The 18451-nt window shown below is 44.4% G+C and overlaps 1 protein-coding gene across 2 annotated transcripts in view; it reads left to right on the forward strand.

The window, feature by feature from the left end:
• The first annotated feature begins 12328 nt into the window (after positions 1 to 12328).
• Positions 12329 to 18451, forward strand: part of LOC134343438 (BEN domain-containing protein 4) — a 73866-nt gene continuing 67743 nt past the window's right edge. For both annotated transcript variants that reach the window (XM_063042138.1, XM_063042139.1), the window contains exon 1: positions 12329 to 12863. In XM_063042138.1, coding sequence (XP_062898208.1) covers positions 12386 to 12863 — 478 coding nt within the window. In that variant the 5' untranslated portion in view covers positions 12329 to 12385. The remainder of the gene's footprint in view (positions 12864 to 18451) is intronic.

Genomic DNA, 18451 nt, shown 5'->3' on the forward strand with positions numbered 1-18451 from the left:
TGCCCACCTGGACAAGACAGCGAGCACTGTGAGGGTCATGTTTTTTGACTTCTCCAGTGCGTTCAACACCATCCGCCCTGCTCTGCTGGGGGAGAAGCTGACAGAGATGCAGGTGGATGCTTTCCTGGTGTCATGGATTATTGATTACCTGACTGGCAGACCACAGTACGTGTGCTTGCAACACTGTGTGTCCGACAGAGTGATCAGCAGTACTGGGGCTCCACAGGGGACTGTCTTGTCTCCCTTTCTCTTCACCATTTACACCTTGGACTTCAACTACTGCACAGAGTCTTGCCATCTTCAGAAGTTTTCTGATGACTCTGCCATAGTTGGATGCATCTGCAAGGGAGATGAGGCTGAGTACCGGGTCTACGGTAGGAAACTTTGTCACATGGTGTGAGCAGAATTATCTGCAGCTTAATGTGAAAAAGACTAAGGAGCTGGTGGTAGACCTGAGGAGGCCTAAGGCACCGGTGACCCCTGTTTCCATCCAGGGGGTCAGTGTGGACATGGTGGAGGATTACAAATACCTGGGGATATGAATTGACAATAAACTGGACTGGTCAAAGAACACTGAGGCTGTCTACAAGAAGGGTCAGAGCCGTCTCTATTTCCTGAGGAGACTGAGGTCCTTTAACATCTGTTGGACAATGCTGAGGATGTTCTACGAGTCTGTGGTGGCCAGTGCTATCATGTTTGCTGTTGTGTGCTGGGGCAGCAGGCTGAGGGTAGCAGACACCAACAGAATCAGCAAACTCATTCGTAAGGCCAGTGATGTTGTGAGGTTGGAACTGGACTCTCTGACGGTGGTGTCTGAAAAGAGGATGCTGTCCAAGTTGCATGCCATCTTGGACAATGTCTCCCATCCACTACATAATGTACTGGGTGGGCACAGGAGTACATTCAGCCAGGGACTCATTCCACCAAAATGCAACTCTGAGCGTCACAGGAAGTTATTCCTGCCTGTGGCCATCAAACTTTACAACTCCTGCCTTGGAAGGTCAGACACCCTGAGCCAATAGGCTGGTCCTGGACTTATTTCCTGGCATAATTTACATATCACTATTTAATTATTTATAGTTTTATTACTATTTAATTATTTATGGGCAACTGTAACGAAAACCAATTTCCCTCGGGATCAATAAAGTATGACTATGACTATAACATCAATATGGAAAAAGAGAAATAAAAGAAAATAACCTCACGGGAAATAGAATGGACGATGTGAAAAGATCTTAACATTATTTCACCTTATCATTTGGTACAGGTCATGTGACTGAAGCAGCTTGTCCTTCAGTCATTTTAATAATTTTATGAGAATTAATATGTCATTTGATTCAAACTCTTAGTTATTTCATTTAGATAACTCACAGTTTGAATCACATGACAATAATTCTGCCAAAACAAAGGCAGTAGCCTTTCTAGCCTGCAGTTTCTTTAGGCCTAGCGAGACGACTAACAGTGCTGCTTTGAAAAGTTAGTACTGAGCATTTCAAAATGCTTTCTCTTTCACATATGATTTACTGTGAAACTATGTTGCCTCCTTTCATTTAAATAACTAATCAAGGAGTCTGGCAATATGGATAATATAAGAAGTATGACTGGTATTCAATACAGAGAGGCTACTGAGTGTTGCTCCTTAGCTACAGGTCAGCTGCTAGCACTCTCACACCCAGGTTTGAAGGTTGTGGGTTTAAGTTCACTCCAGAGACTTCGTGTTCTTATCTAGTTCTGTCATAGGCAGTGAACTAGAAACTGATGAGCATACACTGAAATTTATATTCATATAACATCATTCAGGGACCTGATAATGTTGTCCAGTATTGTTAGTGTATGAATTTATGCCTATAAATCATGAATTACTTTGCTATCACATAATATGTGTGAGAAATTTCATGAGGATTGCAAACCTGCTGTACCAGCACAGCCTGGCGTCAGGACTGCATCTCTGGAAGGGAAGTAACCAAGGAACCCAAACATAGCGCAATATCTTAACCATGGCTGAGAGAAGTGGTTATTGGGCCTGGGGCCAAAGGTTATCCAATATTGTATCTCTGTGAAACAAGTCAACAACAACAAGGACTCCTTCACTCACACGCTCACAGGTGTAGTGAGAAACAAGCTGTCTCAGCTCACAGCTGTCTTTCACCGTTATCTGCAGCCTCCTCCATTGCTAGGGAGCAGTTGTCCACCAGCCTGGCTACAATGACATGGACACATGGTGGACCTGGCAGGGACATGAGGAAGGCAGGCACAAAGTAAAATCATGAGGATGATTAGTTAAAGAGATTCACATGTACATAAAAACGTATCGTGAAATACATTATTTTATGTCAAGTCAAATTAATGAGGATTTCCCTGGGCAGCCTGCAAGTGTCACCATGCTGTTGGTGCCAACGTAGCAAGCTCACAACTCACTAACCCTAACCATAAAGCTTTGGCATTTGGGAGGAAACCAGAGCACCCAGGCGACACCCACGCGATCATGGAGAAACATACTAACTCCTGGCAGACAACTCCAATCTTACAACTGGTGCTACTGGGCTGCCCTGGTCAGTCACTGTACAGACACCCCTGTGCTTAGCATCACTTTATGGACGTACAATCAATCTATGTTTATCAACTATTTTATGTATTTTATTTATTTATTATGTTTTTATTATTATTGTGTCCTTTATCTTATTGTGTTTTTTTGTGTTGCCTTGGATCTGGAGCAAAAATTATTTTGTTCTTTACTCTTGTGTACTGGAAATGACATAAAATGATCTTGAATCTTAAATGTTATATCCTAGAGTTGCTTGATTCTGTCTTTCACAATAATGCAGAATAGTACCCTAGCTGAAGGACAACAATGTGTGTATTGAGTGAGTGGCGGGAATTCTTGACAAACCTCTCTTACTTCTACTGAACCTATGGTGAGACACACCCAGGCCTGATGCAATGATTTGCTGAAGGATCTTTGATATTTGCTTTCATTGGACTAGCTCGAACACAGTTATTGAAAGATTACATGGGATAGAAACAACTTTATCTAAGACATGAGGTTATGTGATATCTCACAGATGTTTGAATATCCAGCTCACCTTCTGCGGATGAATAGCATGCAGCAGACAAGCTATGACACATTCTGAGGAGAGCACTGTACAGCATGCTATGACTGATCTGGACAAGGGGCATTATCTGGAGGATGCTTGCGGGACATTTCTCTGGGCCTCTAAAGGCCATTGACATGATTGCAATTTGCTCTACAGCACAACCTGCAATCCCCTCTGAAGTGAGGAGGAAGATGATCCACAAGAACAGGCTGAAATTTGGTGCGCAAAATGGACTGGCTGAGGATGGATGTGTCATGCAAGCTTCACAGATACAGATAGTTGATCATCAGCATGGACTTACATCCCCTGAATTTTCAGAGGGTGGTAGCCTTTGCTGCTGATGAAGATTTTCAGGTTAATGAGTAGAGCTCATCATACTACAAGACATCAGTCCATCACCCCACAATCTCAGGGACCCCATTGTTCTAGAAAGTGTGCAATTACTGCTTTCTGCTCAGGAAGAAGGAAATTAACTCCTAGTTTCATTATCCTTGAGTGCAGAGAGAACTCCTATATGCTACAGTGCATTAGAAACAGTGAGGGGGTGGTACCTTTATAGTCCTAGTGAGGTATATTGATCCAGAGGATAATCATTTTGAGGGACATGCGAGAGAAGACTGTCTTTAAAACCGGAGGGGTCTAGCTTTGAATGTGACAGATGGTTATCTTCACTGCCTTGGAAAACTTCCTCTGCTAGAGGGAGGCTATTTCCACCCAGTCCATAGTTTATTCTGAATATCAATACTCATAGTCTTTGCCCAAGTGACTTTATTTAATTTTATGAAGGTTCCAGCACCACAAACGTTATACTTCCACATGATTTGGGCTACATGGTTGCTTTGATTTATCCAATGAACAGATAAGACTAGATGATCAGTCCTTCCCATTTCACTCTCCAATTGTTAATCAGTCTACTTTCTTCTTGGTTTCACATAAGACCCTGATGGAAGCTATATACAGACCACTCAACAGTAGCCAGGATGTAGATTTAAATTACAGCAGGAGATTTTAAAAAAAGGCATGTAAAAAGGGCAATGTTACAATAGTCATGGGGGATTTCAATATGCAGGTAGATTGGGAAAATCACATTGCTGCTGGATCCCAGGAGAGGGAATTCATAGAATGCCTATGAGGTAGTTATTTAGAGCAGCTTGTCGTTGAGCCCACTAGGGGAAAAGTAATTCTGGATTAGATGATCATAATATGATAGACTTCACCTTGCAGTTTGAGCAGGAGAAGATAAAGTCAGATGTATCAGTATTAGAGTGGAGTAAAGGGAATCACAGAAACATGAGCGAAGAGCTCGCCAAAGTTGCTTGGAAAGGGACACTAGCAGAACTGCAATGGCTGGAGTTTCTAGGGACGTGAGTGTGGCATGCTAGGAGCCACACTCACATCCCCATCTACATCAACGGAGCTGTAGTGGAGCATGTATCAAGCTTCAAATTCCTTGGTGTCCACACTTCTGAGGATCTCACCTGGTCCCTGAACTCCTCCATCCTGATCAAAAAGGCACAACAGTGCCTTTATTTCCTGTGGAGCACGAAGAAAGCTCACCTCTGTCCCAGGATACTGATGGACTTTTACCGCTGTACCACTGAGAGCATATTTACCAACCGCATCTCAGTGTGGTATGGCAATTGTCCCGTATCGGACCGCAAAGCACTCCAGCGTGTGTGAAAACTGCCCAGTGGATTATCAGCACCCAGTTGCCCACCATTGAGAATATCTATCATAAACACTGCCTGGGCAGGGCGAAAAGCATTATCAAGGATGCATCTCACCCTAACCATGGACATTTTACTCTCCTCCCATCCGGTAGGCGCTACAGGAACCTCCGCTCCCGCACCAGCAGGTACAGGAAGAGCTTCTTCCCTGAGGCTGTGACTCTGCTGAACCTCACATCACAGCGCTAAGCAGTATTGCACCCATATTATACTCTCTCAGTACTTTTATATTTGTGTGCTGTAGCACTTAACTTTTACTCGCAGTAATTTTGTAAATAACACTATTCTTTGCATTTCAGGTCAGATGCTATCTGCATTTCATGGGCTTTGTATCTGTACTCTGCATAATGACAATAAAGTTAAATCTAATCTAATCTAATTTGAAAGGCGCAGGATGGATACTTTCAAAAGATGAAGTATTATAAAGGGAGGATGAGGCAACCGTGGCTGAATGTGAAGTCAAAGACAGCATAAAGCCAGAAGAGAGGGCATACAGTATAGCAAAAATTAAAGGGAAGTTAGAGAATTGGGAAGCTTTTAAAAACCGGAAGGCAAATAAAAAAGCCATAAGGACAGAAAAGATGAAACATGAAGGTAAACTAGCCAATAATATGGAAGAGGATACAAGAAGTTTTTTCCAGATATATAAAGAGTGAAAGAGAGGTGAGAGTGGATATCAGTCTGCTGGAAAATGACGCTACAGAGGTAGTAATATGGGACAAAGAAATTATGGACGAACCTAATAAATATTTTGCATCAGTCTTCACTGTGGAAGACTCAAGCAGTATGCCAGAAATTCGAGAGTGTCAAAGGGCAGATGTGAGTGTAGTGGCTGTTACTAAGGAGAAGTTTCTTGGGAAGCTGAAAGGTCTGAAGGTAAGTAAATCAGCTGGACCAATGGACTACACTCCAATGTTCTGAAAGGGGTAGATGAACAGATTATGGAGGCATTAGTAATGATCTTTGAGGATTCACTGAATTCTGGCATGGTTCTGGAGGACTAAAAAACTACAAATGCTACTCCACTCTTTAAGAAGCCGGGGGGGAGGCAGAAGAAAGGAAATTATAGGCCAGTTAGTCTGACTTCAGTGGTTGGGAAAATTTTGGAGTCTGTTATTAAGGATGAGGTTTCGGGTTACTTGAGGCACATGATAAAATAGGCCAAAGACAGCTCAGTTTCCTTAAGGGGAAATCTTGCCTGAAAAATCTGTTGGAATTCATTGAGGAAGTAACAGGCAGGACAGACAAAGGAGAGTCAGAGGATGTTACGTACTTGGATTTTCAGAAGAATTTTGACAAGGTTCCACCTATGAAGCTGCTTAGCTAGATAAGAGCCCATGATATTACAGGAAAGATGGACAGAAGATTAGCTGAGTGGTAGGAGGCAAAAGAGTGGGAATAAAGAGTGCCTTTTCTGGTTGGCTGCCCATGACTAGTGGTCTTTTGCAGGGGTCAGTATTAGGACGGTTACCTATCACATTATATGTCAGTGATTTGGATGATGAAATTTGTGGATAATATGAAGATAGGTGGAAGGGCAGGTAGTGCTGAGGAAGCAGGGAGTCTGCGGAAGGACTTTGACAGATTGGGAGAATGGACAAAGGAGTGGCAAAATGGAATATAGTTTAGAAAAGTGTATAGTCATGCAGTCTGCTAGAAGGAATAAAGACATGGACTATTTTCTAAATGTGGAGAAAATTCAAATATCAGAGGTGCAAAGAGACTTGGGAGTTCTTGAGCAGGATCAGAACCAGAATCAGGTTTATTATCACCGGCATGTGACATAAAATCTGTTAATTTAGCAACAGCAGTTCAATGCAATACATAATCTAGAAGAGAAAAAAATAAATAAATATTTTAAATAAATAAATAGATTGCCGTATACATATACTGAATAGATTAAATAATGTGCAAAAAACAGAAATACTGTATATGAAAAGAAGTGAGGTAGCGTCCACAGGTTCAATGTCCATTTGGGAATCAGATGGCAGAGGGGAAGAAGCTGTTCCTGAATCGCTGAGTGTGTGTCTTCAGGCTTCTGTACCTCCTACCTGATGGTAACAGTGAGAAAAGGGCATGCCTTGGGTGCTGGAGATCCTTAATAATGGACGCTGACTTTCTGAGACACCGCTCCTTGAAGATATCTGGATACTTTGTAGGCTAGTACCCAAGATGGAGCTGACTAGATTTACATCCTTCTGCAGCTTCTTTCAGTCCTGAGCAGTAGCCCCACCGACCCACCCCCTGCATACCAGACAGTGAAGCAGCCTGTCAGAATGCTGTCCACGGTACATCCATAGAAGTGTTTGAGAGTATTTGTTGACATGCTGTCTTGCTTTCTTTATAACTACGTTTGTACATCTATATGTTGGGACCAGGTTAGATTCTCTGAGATGTTGACACCTAGGAATTTGAAACTGCTCACCCTCTCCACTTCTGATCCCTCTATGAGGATTGGTATGTGTTCCTTCGTCTTACCCTTCCTGAAGTCCACAATCAGCTCACTGATATTGAGTGCCAGGTTGTTGCTGTGGCACCACTCCACTAGTTGGCATATCTCACTCCTGTACACCCTCCCGTCACCACCTGAGATTCTACCAACAGTGGTTGTATTGTCAGCAAATTTGTAGATGGTATTTGAGCTATGTCTAGCCACACAGTCATGTGTATACAGAGAGTAGAACAGTAGGCTAAGCACACAGCCCTGAGGTGCATCAGTGTTGATCCTCAGCAAGGAGGATATGTTATCACCAATCTGCACAGATTGTCATCTTCCAGTTAGGAAGTCGAGGATCCAATTGCAGAGGAAGGTACAGAGGCCCAGGTTCTGCAACTTCTCAATCAGGATTGTGGGAATGATGGTATTAAATGCTGAACTATAGTCGATGAACAACATCCTGACGTAGGTGTTTGTGTTGTCTAGGTGGTCTAAAGCTGTGTGAAGAGCCATAGGTCTGCCGTTGGCCTATTGTGTTGATAGGCAAATTGCAATGAGTCCAGGTCCTTGCTGAGGCAGGAGTTCAGTCTCGTCATAACTAACCTCTCAAAGCATTTCATCACTGTTGGTGTGAGTGCTACCGGGAAATAGTCATTAAGGCAGCTCACATTATTCTTCTTAGGCACTGGTATAATTGTTGCCTTCTTGAAGCAAGTGGGAACTTCCATAAAGGTTAACTTGCAGATTGAATCAGTGGTGAGGAAGGCAAAAGCAATGTTAGCATTCATCTCAAGAGGACTAGAATATAAGAGCAGATATGTAAAGTTGAGGCTTTATAAGGCATTTTTCAGACTGCACTTAGAGTATTCTGATCAGTTTTAGGCCTGTTATCTAAAAAAAGGTGTGCTGGCACTGGAGAGGGTCCAGAGGAGGTTCACGGGAATGTTTCCAAGAATGAAAGGGTTAACGTATGACGTGTGTTTGATCCCTTTGGGTCTGTACTCACCGGAGTTCAGAATAATAGTCATAATCATACTTTATTGATCCCGAGGGAAATTGGTTTTCGCTACAGTTGCACCATAAATAATTAAATAGTAATAAAACCATAAATAATTAAATAGTAATATGTAAATTATGCCAGGAAATAAGTCCAGGACCAGCCTCTTGGCTCAGGGTGTCTGACCCTCCAAGGGAGGAGTTGTAAAGTTTGATGGCCACAGGCAGGAATGACTTCCTATGACGCTCAGTGTTGCATCTCGGTGGAATGAGTCTCTGGCTGAATGTACTCCTGTGCCCACCCAGTACATTATGTAGTGGATGGGAGACATTGTCCAAGATGGCATGTAACTTGGACAGCATCCTCTTTTCAGACACCACCGTCAGAGAGTCCAGTTGCATCCCCACAACATCACTGGCCTTACAAATGTGTTTGTTGATTCTGTTGGTGTCTGCTACCCTCAGCCTGCTGCCCCAGCACACAACAGCAAACATGATAGCACTGGCCACCACAGACTCGTAGAACATCCTCAGCATTGTCCAACAGATGTTAAAGGACCTCAGTCTCCTCAGGAAATAGAGACGGCTCTGACCCCTCTTGTAGACAGCCTCGGTGTTCTTTGACCAGTCCAGTTTATTGCCAATTCATATCCCCAGGTATTCGTAATCCTCCACCATGTCCACACTGACCCCCTGGATGGAAACAGGGGTCACCGGTGCCTTAGCCCTCCTCAGGTCTACCACCAGCTCCTTAGTCTTCTTCACATTAAGCTGCAGATAATTCTGCTCACACCATGTGACAAAGTTTCCTACCGTAGCCCTGTACTCAGCCTCATCTCCCTTGCAGATGCATCCAACTATGGCAGAGTCATCAGAAAACTTCTGAAGATGGCAAGACTCTGTGCAGTAGTTGAAGTCCGAGGTGTAAATGGTGAAGAGAAAGGGAGACAAGACAGTCCCCTGTGGAGCCCCAGTACTGCTGATCACTCTGTCGGACACACAATGTCGCAAGCACACGTACTGTGGTCTGCCAGTTAGGTAATCAAGAATCCATGACACCAGGGAAGCATCCACCTACATAATGAGGAGGGGATCTCTCTCTCTCTCTCTCTGTCTCTATCTCCACTTTCCCCACGCCTTCCTCTCTCCAGCTACCTATCATCCCCTCCCATTAGCTGCCTGTCCCAGCCTTACTCTTCCCACCCATTACACTAGCTATATCCCTCTATACTTCCAGTCTTGCTGCAGGTACAATTTCAACATTTAAGAGAAATTTTGATAGATGTGTGGATGGAAGGGGTACGGAGGGCTATGGTGCGGGTGCAGTTCAATATGTTGCCATGGACTAGCTGGGCTAAGGGGCCTATTCCTGTGCTCTAGTGTTCGATGACTCTGTGACAGTCTTGACCTGAAATACCACTAGTCCTTTGTCTCCACATCCCGGTAAGTTCCACTATTTGCTCCAGGTGACAGCATCTACAGTCACTTGTGTCTCCAAAAGACTATGTAAAATGGCTCTGAGGTGGTCCTCTACCACCATGCCTTTAGTTCTGGATATAACCTCCCCAAAGAACTGAAATAATAGTATGTACTAATGAAGCCTCCAAGAGGACCACAACCTCATTGTGGTTTGGAAGCTCACTAACCTGGAGAGCAATGTTGGCTGGAGGCAGGGCCTTGTGCTTTGGCGCTTGGTAGTGTCACCCATGCCAAACAGGTCAAAAGTTAGAGGCCAGACTAAGAGTGGTCCACCAGTCCTGCAGTTCTGGGGGTTCAACTCAGGGCTAACAAACCTGACTGGTAAAACAAAATTGTTAAGGAAACAACAATGAAGAATTCTTCTACATAGTATTCCCAAGTCTCCACCCTGAACATGAATGATTGACAGTAGTGAAAACTAAGACGGACTGACATAATGAAGGAAGCCCTGAACACCACCAGAGATGGAGGACCTTCATTGCTGCCCTAAACACCAGCACACACTGGACAGTAAGTAAATAAGTACTACTGAATCCATGAAACATAATTGTATTCTCATATAAGCAACAATTTTGGTTGGACATAGGTCTTGGTATACCTACTCCATGGATTCAGATTATTTCCATCTACTTCCATTTAGCAGTAATTATCTATCTCCTTCATATTACTTGTGAACTGAGACAGAACAGAGCAGTTCAGTCCATAGTATATGCAAATTAACTGGGTAAGCAAGATGAAGGTCCCCATAAATATATTAACTTGTGAATCTCTGGTATAGGAAATGTGTAATTATAGATTTAGTTAACACCAGCTTCCAATCTTCTCTGTGGTCACTCGGTCACTGTGGCTGTATTTGAGTACTTACCGTAAAAAAAAAGTTGAGTCTTAACTGTGAATTTTCACTCTAATAAATTGAATATAACAACCATGGATGGCAATGGGGCACTTGACCAAAGTAAGATTCCCAACAGCCCTGTCTGAGACAGTAGGGTCAGCAGCCCAGTTATCATAGAATTCAAAGTGTCACTCAACATAAAAATGGTCCTTTGCATCAGAGCTTTGTGGACATCATTAACAAAAGTGTGCGGGACAATAGAAGTCTTACGGGCTGGAAATATAGAAGTCCATAACAGATACATAATGCATTGAATAATTTTCTACCTGCTTTTGCTTCCTTTTCATTGCAGAATTTAGAAGGGCAGGGACTACACTGGCAATTGAATTGTGGCTGGTTATTAATTTTCTGCTAGTTGAATATTTTAGAAATTCAACATATAATCTACAGTTGTAGAAAGAGCACTGTGTGCTGAAGTTATAAGAACAAAGACTGGCATTTTTGCATGTCTGGTTTATCTCTTGCTGATAAGGCATTGTGTAAATCATATTGGAGTCATTGTAAGCAGCCAGAAACATTATACAGAGGGACAGACAGATACAGGCACAAATCTACAAGCACTAAGGCAGATATGTATGCATGAACAGAGGTACAAAATTTTACTGAAGGTGAAAGAAGCCTGCAAAGACCTACGACGTACCTTCCCTGAATCAGCATCAGAGACCTGGGTTCAATCCTAACCTTGGGTGCTGTCTGTGTGGAGTTTGCATGATCTCCCTGTGGTTGTTTGGGTGGCTTCCTGGTGCGTCAGTTTTCTCCCAGATCCCAAAGACATGTGAGTTAATAGGATAGGTGGCCACTGTAAATTGTAATGGTAGAATTTGGGGGAATTGATGATAATTTGGGGAGAATAAAAAATGAGGTTAATGGAGAATTAGTGCAAAAGGGCAGCTGATGGCTGGAGCGGACCTGGGTCCATGGCCTGTTTTCATGTCTTTTTATAACTCTCTCTCTCTCTCTCTCATTCTCCCTGTCCCTCTCTCTCTCCCTGTCCCTCTCCCTCTCTGTCTTACACTCAAACTAAGGGAGACATGCAAATATACTACAGCCAAACATGCACACATAAACAGAAACACCAACACAGAAACATAGAGATGCATAAATACATAACCAGAGGTGTACACTGAGACATATACAACACAGATGCACTGAGGGAGATCTGTGTATGTGCACACGCCCATACACACACACACATCACATGGGCATGGAAACAGAAAGATTGACACAGGTAAACAGACACACCCTTGAGACATACTTAACGAGAATATTAATAATAATAGGGACAATGACACATAAATATACATACATACTAGAGGGTGACAGATATATAGTGAGACTGAAACATGTAAACATGCTGAGACACGTTACAAAGCGCAGACACATCTTTATAATGCATACAGGCACATAAAAGGGTACAGAGACCCACCCACTGTGATACATAGGTACAGGCTGGGACACTGACACTTGCAGACTGAGAGAGAGTAGAGACCAAAAGTGACAGGGACCGAAGCAGTTATACAGACATCAGTGGCAGAAGCCTCTGTTGAAGCAGAAGTCCCGCCCTCGTCTTCCTCTCATTGGGTCGCTCCGGGGCTGCGCGTCGGTTCGCCGGTAACTTTCCCGGGCGTAGGTCAGCGGCGCTGCCAATCACCGGTGGCCCCTTCCGACTGTGAGCTGGGCTTGGTGGAAGCGTCAAAGCAGAAGCTGAAGGGAAGCCGCTTCCCCGCCTCCGCCTCCCCGGTACCAGCGAGCCGCAATGGAGGAGGCAATACATCAGACGGAAGATGAAACGTTACGCGCGGGCACCGTCCCCAAAGTGTGCAAACAGCGAAACCCATACAGTGTGCACAAAGCGTTCCCCGGGAAGAAGGTGATGATGGCCAGGAGGTACGAGAGACCTACAATGGTGGAGATCCCGCAGCTGGCCATTGGCGCTGGAGCGGGAGGAGGAGCTCCCCATCAGAGTCACCACCAGCAGCCGGTTGCCATAAACACCGAGCAGCAGCAACAGCATTACCACCATCAGTACCACCAACAGCAGCAGCATTACCCTTATCAGAGCACGTCCAACAGTAGGCTGGTCCCGGGAACAGCATCGCCAGCGACATCAACGTTTGCTTCGGCATCCCAGTCACACCTTGGAGCGACCGCTCCAGACCATCCTTCCGTCAGGTACAACGGCATATCCACAAACCAGCCAGCGGCTGAGAGCAGCAACATCAGTCTGAGCGCAGGTATTTGTCCCTGATCATGTGTTATCGATGTGCTGTTTTGCATTTAACTCCCGCAGCTAAAAGTTTCTCGTTTTGTGCTTTGTCATTTTGTGCTTGACAAGTTTTCCGAAGAATGGCTGAACTAACTCAAGTTAGTTTTTTTATGTTACAACCTGTTATCCAGCTTTGGCAAGCACCAAGGCGACAGGCAGTGAGTTTGTAACTCCGCGTTACTGCAGGAAGGCAGAATTTACTCTCAGTTAAATTTGTATTACTGGTAAGGTTTGAGGAACAAATTTAGCAGATGATTTCAGTTTTATTACTTAGAGTCACGACAGCAAACCAACAAATTGAAGCTGAAGGTAGGCTCGCGAAATTAAAAACCTGAGGACGTTGAAAATATGAAACATATTAGTCGGCGTCTGAAGCGAAAATGGGCATTTCAGATGGGAACACGATCAAAATTTTAGCATTTATATTCTGTGTAAACGCCACAATATTAATAATCACTAAAGCTTTGCTCTTGGAGTTAATCTTGCAGTGCAAATTTAAGCATTATGGTACAGCTAATGTTTGAGTTTTGAATTGCATTTGTAAAGTTGATTGTGAAATGGATTTTCATATTCACTTCATTGTTTCTTCTGATTCTTTGGCTGAATGATTGCAAGAAAAGGATGAATGTTTTGGACATTGTAATAATCTAAACTAGAATACCCTAGTCACAGAAGTGTACAACAGGACAGAAATCACTGTTAAACCAGTTCTAGGGATCTGATCTTTTTATCCGAGGCTGTATTGGCATATTGAAGGCAGTGGTAAATTTCTTCTGCTGTGGTTGAAAGAGCCACTTGGAGTCTGAAGCTGTAGATGTACCAGGTCTTCGTTCAGCACAAGCAAACATACAAGAGAGACCAGTTGGATGTATCTCCAAAATCATCATGTTTCTATACCTTTTAAGTACAAAAGTGAGCAAAGTTGATGAATATAATATCAAGTTATAGTGTGTAATTTACTTCAATATGTTGTGAGTGGACAGTGAACAGAATCAACAAACTCATTTGTAAGGCCAGTGATGTTGTGGGGATGGAACTGGACTCTCTGACGGTGGTGTCTGAAAAGAGGATGCTGTCCAAGTTGCATGCCATCTTGGTCAATGTCTCCCATCCACTACATAATGGACTGGTTGGGCACAGGAGTACATTCAGCCAGAGACTCATTCCACCGAGATGCAGCACAGAGCGTCATAGGAAGTCATTCCTGCCTGTGGCCATCAAACTTTACAACTCCTCCCTTGGAGGGTCAAACACCCCGAACCAATAGGCTGGTCCTGGACTTATTTCCTGGCATAATTTACATATTACTATTTAATTATTTATGGTGCAACTGTAATGAAAACCAATTTCCCTCGGGATCAATAAAGTATGACTATGACAGATTGTTCTATAGAATTATGTACTCAAGTGGGAACAACACATTAAGTGGTAAGGCGAGTTCTGAATATTCAGACATATTTATTGAGACTAGGTAGTGTCAGTGTCAACATCAATGTTCTAAAGTCAAACCCAAAACCCAAACCCAAAATTTGTATGCCCAAAACGTACGAATTTTTTTACCACTACATCGTGAGGGGTGTTTTTTTTTATTTACAATAGCCTAACATTTGTATTTGTCATGGTCCGGTCCGTTAACTCCTCATTTCAGTTAATTTCCTTTTCCCCGTGTTCCTCTGGGCTCCTTGATTAGGTCACCTGATCCTCATTCGAACCGGCAGCATAAAGACTCTGGCTTTCATCTACTCACTGCTGGTTCGTCACTGTACCAAGTGCGGCTATGCTCATCCAGCAGCAGCCGAGAATCATGGACTCTGTAAGTTGCTTGGGTGCCTGTGGCTGCTTGGTGAATTCAGTCGTTTTCGTGTCAAGCTGAATTGCTGGCTGTTTTGCCGCTACTCCGAGCTAAGATGTGAATTCTGTCGTTTGCATGTTCGGCTGAGATTTGCTGGCCGATTGTTGCCACTCCGAGCCACCAAGAATAAGGGACCGTCATCCGAGCCACCATGAATAAGGGGCCGTCTTCATGAGCTTCTCTGTGTCTAGATACAAATGGACTGTCATTGTTTGGTTTCTGTCGTCTCGTTTCCAGCTGAGTAGGTCCAGCCATTTGCCGCTACTCTGAATTGGGAATTCTGTCTCTTCATTTCCAGTTAAGTGATTGCCGGCCGTTTACCACTTCATGAGCTACTCCGTGTCAAGATTTGTATTGTCAGTTGTTGATTGGTTTAGTCGTCTCGTTCCCAGCTGAGTAGGTCCGGCTGTTTGCTGCTACTCCGAGTTAGGAATTCTGTCTCTTCGTGTCTAGCTGAGGATTGCTGGCTGTTTGTCACTCCTCTGAGCCAAGATAAAAATTGTCTGTCTTTGTTAGGTGTTGTCATCTCTGTGTTCCAGTTTCAAGCTCTGTGTTCCAGTTCCAGGCTCCGAGTTCCAGGCTCCGAGTCCCAGTCCAAGTCAAGGCTCCGAGTCCCAGTCCAAGTCAAGGCTCCGAGTCCCAGTCCAAGTCAAGGCTCCGAGTCCCCGTCCTGGTCAAGGCTCCGAGTCCCCGTCCTGGTCAAGGCTCCGAGTCCCCGTCCTGGTCAAGGCTCCGAGTCCCGGACCAAGTCAAGGCTCCGAGTCCCGGACCAAGTCAAGGCTCCGAGTCCCGGAACAAGTCAAGGATCCGAGTCCCCATCCTGCTCAAGGCTCCGAGTCCCCGTCCTGCTCAAGGCTCCGAGTCCCCGTCCTGCTCAAGGCTCCGAGTCCCGGACCAAGTCAAGGCTCCGAGTCCCGGACCAAGTCAAGGCTCCGAGTCCCCGTCCTGGTCAAGGCTCCGAGTCCCCGTCCTGGTCAAGGCTCCGAGTCCCCGTCCTGGTCAAGGCTCCGAGTCCCGGACCAAGTCAAGGCTCCGAGTCCCGGACCAAGTCAAGGCTCCGAGTCCCGGACCAAGTCAAGGCTCCGAGTCCCGGACCAAGTCAAGGCTCCGAGTCCCCGTCCTGGTCAAGGCTCCGAGTCCCCGTCCTGGTCAAGGCTCCGAGTCCTGGACCAAGTCAAGGCTCCGATTCCCGGACCAAGTCAACGCTTTGAGACCCGTCCAAGTCAGGGCTCCAAGTCCCGGACCAAGTCAGGGCTCCAAGCTCAAGTCAAGTCCAGGTCCTGCTTCCGAGTTCCAAGTCAAGTCCAGGTCCTGCTTCTGAGTTCCAAGTCAAGCCCAGGTCCTGCTTCCGAGTTCCAAGTCAAGCCCAGGTCCTGGTTCCAAGTTCCAAGTCAAGCCCAGGTCCTGCTTCCGAGTTCCAAGTCAAGCCCAGGTCCTGCTTCCGAGTTCCAAGTCAAGCACAGGTCCTGCTTCCGAGTTCCAAGTCAAGCACAGGTCCTGGTTCTGAGTTCCAAGTCTGTCTCCGTGCCTGTGTCCTGCACTTGGGTCTGCCTCCAGTCGCTCCAGCCGCTCCTTGTAACAGTATTGGGTTGTTTGTTCTGGCCATTGATTGATAGACAAAAATGCTTATGACGATGTTTGAATTACTAAGTGGCAATATTGCAAGTAAGGAACTTCCTTTGATTCCAGACTTGGAGAAACATGTTCCTATTTATCTATGTCACAATGACACAAAATATTGAACTCATGGCACCAGGTGCCTGGTTCCAAATCCTAGAACTTCAACTATTGTTTTTCCATGGATATTACACTTCCCAATCAGTGTAGTCATGATTGGGAGTTTGATGTCCTGTCATTTCTACATCCGGTTAATGCATGTGAAGATGTTTCATGATCACGTCACATTTGTTTTGTGCAAATATTGAACAGATATCTTCATACAGATGTCTCTTAAGGGACCACGTATTATCTTACCAATTTCCAAGGCATATCTCTTGAGCAGTCTCCAGTTGTAGACTCTGCTCTTCATAGAAAACAAGACTTATTTATCCACATGTCCTTGCAATTTCAAAATCCATTACTGCTTGTAAGTTGCTTCTGAAAGTAACTAGTGGGTGGAGCTGAGAAACAGGAAAGGTATGGCCACATTATTGGGATTGTATTACAGACTACCCAATAGTCAACAAGACTTGGAAGAGCAAATCTGCAAAGAGATAGCAGGCAACTGCAGGAAACATAAAGTTGTGGTGGTAGGGGATTTTAATTTTCCATACATTGATTGGGACTCCCATACTGTTAGGGGTCTAGATGGTTTAGAGTTTGTAAAATGTGTTCAGGAAAGTTTTCTAAATCAATATATAGAGGGACCAACTAGAGGGGATACAATATTGGATCTCCTGTTAGGAAACGAATTAGGGCAAGTGACAGAAGTGTGTGTAGCGGAGCACTTTGGTTCCAGTGATCATAACACCATTAGTTTCAATTTGATCATGGACAAGGATAGATCTGGTCCTAGGGTTGAGGTTCTGAACTGGAAGAAGGCCAAATTTGAAGAAATGAGAAAGGATCTAAAAAGTGTGGATTGGGACAGGTTGTTCTCTGGCAAAGATGTGATTGGTAGGTGGGAAGCCTTCAAAGGGGAAATTTTGAGAGTGCAGAGTTTGTATGTTCCTGTCAGGATTAAAGGCAAATTGAATAGGAATAAGGAACCTTGGTTCTCAAGGGATATTGCAACTCTGATAAAGAAGAAGAGGGAGTTGTATGAAATGTATAGGAAACGGGGGGGGGGGGTAAATCAGGTGCTTGAGGAGTATAAGAAGTGCAAGAATATACTTAAGAAAGAAATCAGGAGGGCTAAAAGAAGACATGAGGTTGCCTTGGCAGTCAAAGTGAAGGATAATCCAAAGAGCTTTTACAAGTATATTAAGAGCAAAAGGATTGTAAGGGATAAAATTGGTCCTCTTGAAGATCAGAGTGGTCGGCTTTGTGCGGAACCAAAGGAAATGGGGGAGATCTTAAATAGGTTTTTTACGTCTGTATTTACTAAGGAAGCTGGCATGAAATCTATGGAATTGAGGGAATCAAGTAGTGAGGCCATGGAAACTGTACAGATTGAAAAGGAAGAGGTGCTTGCTGTCTTGAGGAAAATTAAAGTGGATAAATCCCTGGGACCTGACAGAGTGTTCCCTCGGACCTTGAAGGAGACTAGTGTTGAAATTGCGGGGGCCCTGGCAGAAATATTTAAAATGTCGCTGTCTACGGGTGAAGTGCCGGAGGATTGGAGAGTGGCTGATGTTGTTCCGTTGTTTAAAAAAGGATCGAAAAGTAATCCGGGAAATTATAGGCCAGTGAGTTTAACGTCAGTAGTAGGTAAGTTATTGGAGGGAGTACTAAGAGACAGATTCTACAATCATTTGGATAGACAGGGGCTTATTAGGGAGAGTCAACATGGCTTTGTGCGTGGTAGGTCATGTTTGACCAATCTGTTGGAGTTTTTTGAGGAGGTTACCAGGAAAGTGGATGAAGGGAAGGCAGTGGATATTGTCTACATGGACTTCAGTAAGGCCTTTGACAAGGTCCAGCATGGGAGGTTAGTTAGGAAAATTCAGTCGCTATGTATACATGGAGAGGTGGTAAATTGGATTAGACATTGGCTCGAAGGAAGAAGCCAGAGAGTGGTGGTAGAGAATTGCTTCTCTGAGTGG

The sequence above is a fragment of the Mobula hypostoma genome, chromosome 3 (assembly GCF_963921235.1).
Source record: "Mobula hypostoma chromosome 3, sMobHyp1.1, whole genome shotgun sequence".
NCBI classification, from domain to species: Eukaryota; Metazoa; Chordata; class Chondrichthyes; order Myliobatiformes; family Myliobatidae; genus Mobula; species Mobula hypostoma.